This window comes from Cupressus sempervirens, chromosome 7 (assembly GCF_028749045.1).
Source record: "Cupressus sempervirens isolate cs-2001-9-10 chromosome 7, ASM2874904v1, whole genome shotgun sequence".
NCBI classification, from domain to species: domain Eukaryota; kingdom Viridiplantae; phylum Streptophyta; class Pinopsida; order Cupressales; family Cupressaceae; genus Cupressus; species Cupressus sempervirens.
This window is the reverse complement of record NC_143124.1, coordinates 146,795,641-146,802,241: the sequence shown is the minus strand read 5'-3', so window position 1 is coordinate 146,802,241 and position 6,601 is coordinate 146,795,641. Positions and strand designations below refer to the sequence as shown.

The window sequence follows — 6,601 nt, the reverse complement described above, 5'->3', positions numbered from 1 at the left end:
AAAACATTATACATAAGCCCACTTAAACATAAAGCAAAGTCCAAAAACCTATTATAACAACAATTACTGATAAATATTGATTGATTAAGATACCAATTATCACCAACTACTTGTTCAACGAATAAAGCCAATCACCCTAAACCTTCTCAGCTACTCCATCATTAATCATCCCAACTCAAAATATCATTAACTTTGTAGGAATTCCTAATTAATTAAACTTAAACAATTGGAGGGGTTGTGGTCTAAATCTACTTTCCAATCCAATCACATCTAATCTAATAATTGATTGAGCTTAAATAAATGTAGATATTAGGGTCTAAATCTGACTTTCCACCAATCATATCCTATTTACAAATTTTGATTAAACTTAAATAATTTTAGGTGCTGTGGTCTAAATCTGACTTCCCATTCCAGCCGCCTCCAAACCTACTTCTCCGGCACTCTTTCCCCTCCCTTCCTCTACTCTTCTCAGAAAACGCAATGCATGACCTTGCAAGTTTCCTTACAAGGAATTCTTCTCGTGGCAGACAAGGCTGGCCCCAAAAGGAAATATATATTTTAACCAAAACTAATGATATTATATTGAATCACACGTGAAAGATGCAGAAACTGTCAAGCCAAATCCCACGTCAAGGTATGCGTATGCAATATGTCATATCCCAACCAGCCAAGAAAGAGAAATGCGGGAAGGCAAGCCAAAGAAACCACTCCACGCCAGTCAAGCTGCCCACCTACCAATTATTTCACGCGTGTTCTTTTATTGACTGTGCCATCCTTGTGCCTGAAGCTTTTTCCCACCTATAAATTCCATACCCAACAATGAAATCTTCGGAGACGTTTGCTATCTCCGCTCTGTATCGTCCCACATTGTTAAAAAGTTTAGGGCTAAGTGGGTTCGACCTGCAGATCTGTAATAAGAGCAAAAGATTCGATCCTGTAATTTGTTTTTATAGAGATTTGGTGTGAAAAGAGCTTTTTCATGGCGTGCCAGTTGGCATTTAGATCGCCAGCGGTTACATGCAGCACTTCGTATCTGTCATGTGACCAGGGGCTGAGAAGGAGAGGTGTTGCTTTTGTTGCTCGAGCTTGCATGACCGACAGTATGGTGAATACTGATCATCATTCTATTCTTGGTGTGAGGAGAAATGCGTCGAGGAACGAGATCAAGAGCGCGTATAGAAATCTTGCCAGGCGGTACCATCCTGATGTTTGTAAGGAGAGGGGGAGTGAGCAGAGGTTCAAGCAGATCAATAGGGCTTATGAGGTGATTATGGATTATGGTCTTATTTGTAAATTTCTTTGCAATTTTCTGGGAATGGAAACATGGATATGTGAATGGCTATAGATACCAATGTAATGGTGTTTACATCTACCTTTTCAGGATTAGTATAGAAAAGTGCGTTCAAATGGCTCTGCTGATTTAGGTTCAATTGTTGGGTTACAAATGAATGTGTTTTCAACGGAATATTGTTTACATCTTCAGCTTGTTTTTTCTGTTTAGAGATCTATGGTAGAAAATTGTATGTAAATAATATTGATTGACTATTGTGGGTATAAAATTCAGACATAAAATTTTTGCTTGAAATGCTTTTGGATTTTACTGGGTCAATCTATGATCTATCATTCTATAGAATTAAAGAAGGGAAAAATAAATAAATGATAGCCAATCTGAAAACGTTTATTTATTTTTAAATAATATTAAATGCCATTTTGGACTTTCTTTAATCATATTGTTTTAGATCTAGAGCTCCAATGTTGAATACAAATGTCAATCCAGGTTTATCGGCGGCTTGATAAATTCTCCTGTCCTTCCATTTCATGCAAGGCAGTCTCTATATCCAAAGGATTGCACCTAACCATAAGAGCAATCAAACCAACTTTTCTCAGTAGCCCCACACTTTTTCTTGGACAGCAGATAGCTTTACATTTCTGGAGTCATTCAATCAGATCAGTATTGAGAATCTAACAACCTTAAGGACCTTTACATAGCCTAAAAGGGATTTTCCCTACCCTATAGATCTTTCAGAAATAGGCCCCATAATCTGGGTATTTTCATTTTGCCTAATGACAACCGGATTGCCTAAAGACTAATTGCATCTTCTTCAGATACCTTACAGGGGGCTTATGCAAGAGGTTTTGCCTTGTCCTATTACCTGTAAAACCCCTAACAGCTGACGGTTCACCTCTGGATGCTAAGAGAGTTTGTCCTACCTAAGTGGTCTTTGTAGAGTAAATAATTGTCACTGCCCACGTACGAAGATTACCAAATACTGCAAACAATATATTTATTTTTTAAAAACAAGAAGAATTAAGTGATTACTTGATCTATTCTATATCTAATTTTTGTGTCGGACAAAAATTTGCTAAATAAAACCTAGAAGATACTTATGTAGGATCTTGTGATGAGTTTCTACACTATTTTTGAAGTCTTCATCATGATTTAGGAGTTTTACTGTTTTTGGTTTCTTGCTCAGTCCAAACATAGAATTGCGAACTATTGATAAAATAAGCTCAATATTGGACTCCAAAACTTGGCCACGTAAATAATGTTCAATTGAGAGTCATACTAGCTGCAGTCAATATTGTAATTATAGGGCAGATTCAATCATGTATTAGATCATGTAGCAAGTTTTTGAAATGCTGTGGGTATTGGCCTTCGAAATATTTGTGTTTGAATTACTTTTGTATCTGTTTCTTTGACAGCAGAATATTGCATCTTCTATTACTTTTGATCTCTTTTATGGAGGGTTTGTATATTATTTATGAATTTGTTTTGTTATTCAATAAAAAAGTGAGTTAAAGCTGAAGTCTTTTTGGTTCGGAGCCAAGGATCATATCCTGAACCTGGGATCATATATTTTGTGTTTGCATTCTTAGTCTGAGGGTCTTAAACCAACCTGGGATGCTCCCAAAGCGAAAATTTGCAATTAAAGAGTCCTGATCTAGGGCTGTGAAATCCTTGGTTGTTCCCTTTTTTCTTCACTTAAAGGATTACTCCTCTTATGGTTTACCCTTGTTTCTTAAGCACAAGGGTTGTTAAATTTCGAAGTAGCAGTTGTTTTAGCTGCCCTTAAATAGCTATTGCTGAATCAAGCACATCCATGATAAGTATCTGTACAACCATCATATCGAAGACATCCTAACTTTGGATGTGTGCATTTAGCCAATTAATGAAAACCACCGATGTGATTTCTAATATGGATACCATGAATCAGACGACATGGAAAAAAGGTTTTTTGTTTATAATTCTATTGGAAAAAATGTATTCACATATCTTGCACTGACTGTAGGGAGAATTTGTGTGGTTTGGGTGATCAGCTATTAGTATTTTACTGGTAATTTTCTTTGAGAGCTCCTCAACTTGTGTTAAGAATGAATGGAATCTTAATATCATATATCCGGACTGTGCTAGCAATTTGGAACTTATAATTTTATATAGACATGCACTATTTGTCTCTGTTATCAATTGTTTTTCCACTCCATTTCCCTCTAGAATTTGCTTGATTTTATAGGAGTGAAATTTTAACATTGTTTATTCTTGTGTTTATCCAGACCATTATCAATGATTACAGTTGCTTCCAATCTGAAGTCGGCATTGACTGCAGCATAGAAGATTTGTTCAAGACAGTAGCATCAGAAGCAGTTCCTGATATTTTCTGTACCGAGGAATGGTTTGAAGGCCTTGACTTCAACAACCCTTCTTCTTACATGGCTTCATTCATCCATGAAAATATGGATGAGGAAGTTTTCAATGCAGAAGGCCAACACATGAAATCAGATGAGGTTGCTCCTTGGATGGAATACTAGCTTAAATTATGAAAGAAATTTATTAGTGCAGCTCTCTCTAGATCTGTGATTTTTTCTTGTCAAGAAAGTGATCAAACTTCTTTTCAAGTATATATGGTCCAAAACAATTTGCAGGTTTTAACTTCTTTTTTGGTTGAAGTGCCAGGCGCAAGCACGGCTTGAGGACCACTATAAGAACTTTTGTTGGATGGTGTGTATAGCAGTGGACTATATAAAATGTTTTCCAATGGCTGTTTGGAGTTGTAGAAAGTCCTGTAATATTTTGTTGAACATTCTCCCACTTTTCAGTTTATACATTCTATAATTGAAAAAACAAACTAATAATACATTCTATTATTTGTTTTGTATGCGTAAATTTCTTGCAGTTCTGATTTAAACATCTCACAGATCTATTGTATAAATTAATCTTCCCGTAGAAACCATCAAAATATAGACTTGCTGAGTCAATCTTGGTTTTCTTTTTCCAAAGTGCTTTTTCCTTTCAGTTTTGGACTCTTCACCGTTGTAGTTTTTATTTGACTCAAATGGAGTTTTTGTTTCCCCGTTATTAACTGATGCAGAAAGTCTATTCCACCAATGCAAAACACTACTTGGGTGCTCCTAATTGCCTCTTCCAAGGAGACCATCATTAGAGCTCTGAAAGAGGATTTACAAACAATACATTTAGATCCATTAGACCTCCTCACCTCCACCACTCAGCTTGAGTTTATTTTAGTTTATATCTTGTTCATGCTCAACGTTTCTTATAAGTGGAAAGATGGTATCTTATAGTGCCCATCTATAACATCATTGGTCACATGAAAGTTTTTAATTTTTTCAATATTCAGCATTTCTTACAAGTGGAAAAGATGGTATCTAATGTAATCCTCTCTATCTTCAGCACCATTGGTCACATGGCTTGAAGCTTGTCCTGGTCTATTAGAGTGTGTTCTACCAACCGCGAATGGAGATGGAAGTCCTTTTCTTTTAAAGTCAAATTATTCCCCTTTGATCCTTGTATGAGGTGAAGACTAAATTTCATTTGAATGTCGTATATATCATGGGGCCTTGAAGGGATACTGCTACCTCTAGGGTCGCTCATACAACCCGTTAATTTCCTTAGATATTAATACTAATAATGCAAGACTATTTATCTTTGAAATGTAGTCATCCTTAACACAAGTTCTGGTAGAGGATTCTAGAAAATCTTAGAGCCCCTAGGTTGCTCCGTGCTTCCTACTAAGCCATATCAGAAACTAGCAACTCTGCACAACTTGTGGACACCACTACTCCACAAAGACACTGATTGACATTGATCTCCTTACCATATACTCAACAAAAAAGGTGTCTTCCAAATTTCATGTGAAATTTTCGAACCCTTAAATGGTGGATTTCTCCTTTCTAAACTTCAAATTTCTAGTAATACACGTAAAAACTGGTCTGACAACCATATCTTCTCAGGCATGTTTGATGTCCACAATTTGGTTACCTTTTGAGATACCCTATATGCCCCATCATGACATTTACAAAATGCAGGTGAGGTTGTTTTGGACCAACATCCTCAACAATTGACTGGTAACACAGCAATTAGGCTTAAAGAAAGCAGCAAACTGAGTTTTTTGATGCATAACTTTCAAATCAGAACTAATTTCCAGGAAAGAAAATTTGATTCAAATGCCTATTTGACCCTTGTTTAACGTATAACAAAATGGAGGGTTCTTTTGCAAAGTATGCTTCAAAATTGGACTGTCATAGCTCTATATAGGCCTATTAGGCTTGCTTCACTAGGTTAAAACAGGGTTTTCACATATAAATGGCTTAGACATGTCCCAGAGGGTCTACCCAAACATTTACAACTATTACAAATCCTTTCCCAATAGCTTAAAATTGGACTGTCATAGCTCTATATAGGCCTATTAGGCTTGCTTCACTAGGTTAAAACAGGTTTTCACATATAAATGGCTTAGACATGTCCAGAGGGTCTACCCAAACATTTACAACTATTACAAATCCTTTCCCAATAGCTTTTCCACCAAACCTAAAGTCGAGGCACTTTCTATGTCCAAACATGAGGTTTTTAACCAATGGAATAAAAAAATTGATCTCAATCTTTAGCTTGCTTCACTAGGTCAAAACAGGGTTTTCACACTCCAGGCCCCCAAACATTCATACAAATGGCTCAAACATGTCCTAGATGATCTACCCAAACATTTACAACTATTACAAATCCTTTCCCAATAGCTTTTCCACCAAACCTAAAGTCGAGGCACTTTGTATGCCCAAACATGAGGTTTTCAACTAGTGTAGTAAAAAAATTGATCTCAATCTTCAACCCCTTGCTCCAGCAACTTCAAGAACACAAAATACATGTCTATACTCATTCCACTATGTTGAAGGTTTATTTAATGTTTTTGATTAAGGAAAATAGGATTTGAAGGGTGCTTGAAATCCTTTACACATCAAAATATTTTCAATGGAGTTCGAATAAAAGATACAACAGACCTAAGGTGAAACAAGTCATCAACCAAAATGAGGTGGCTAGGGTGGCCTCACAAATAACAAAGTACACTTCTGCCACCAAATAAAACTCAATAAAACCATTTAAGACCCTTTAATCCCAAAAGAATGAGATCTAAGAAGTTGATCAGAGGACTGTTAGGAACATTTGTATTTTTTTCCTTTAACCTTTGTTCAACCTTCCTCAACCTTCCTCCACTAGAGAAGCCTCCTCCCAAACTAAAGCATCAACATCTGACCCAATCGAAGAAACAGGCAAAACCACACTAGAAAGAATGCCCACAGCTGTTAATGTTTA

General features: G+C 36.4%; 1 protein-coding gene across 3 annotated transcripts; it reads left to right on the top strand.

The window, feature by feature from the left end:
- Positions 1 to 830: 830 nt before the first annotated feature.
- LOC149545947 (uncharacterized) lies at positions 831 to 4,143 on the top strand. 3 transcript variants are annotated; one of them, XM_089790894.1, is made up of 3 exons: positions 831 to 1,264; positions 3,553 to 3,783; positions 3,953 to 4,143. In XM_089790894.1, exons 1-3 carry the CDS (start codon positions 980 to 982, stop codon positions 4,109 to 4,111), a joined length of 675 nt encoding a protein of 224 aa, XP_089647020.1. In that variant the 5' UTR covers positions 831 to 979; the 3' UTR covers positions 4,112 to 4,143. The 3 variants fall into 3 exon arrangements, with proteins under 3 accessions (XP_089647020.1, XP_089647019.1, XP_089647021.1); XM_089790893.1 differs by having other exon boundaries at positions 3,947 to 4,143; XM_089790895.1 differs by lacking the exon at positions 3,953 to 4,143 and having other exon boundaries at positions 3,553 to 3,837.
- The last annotated feature ends 2,458 nt before the right edge of the window (positions 4,144 to 6,601 follow it).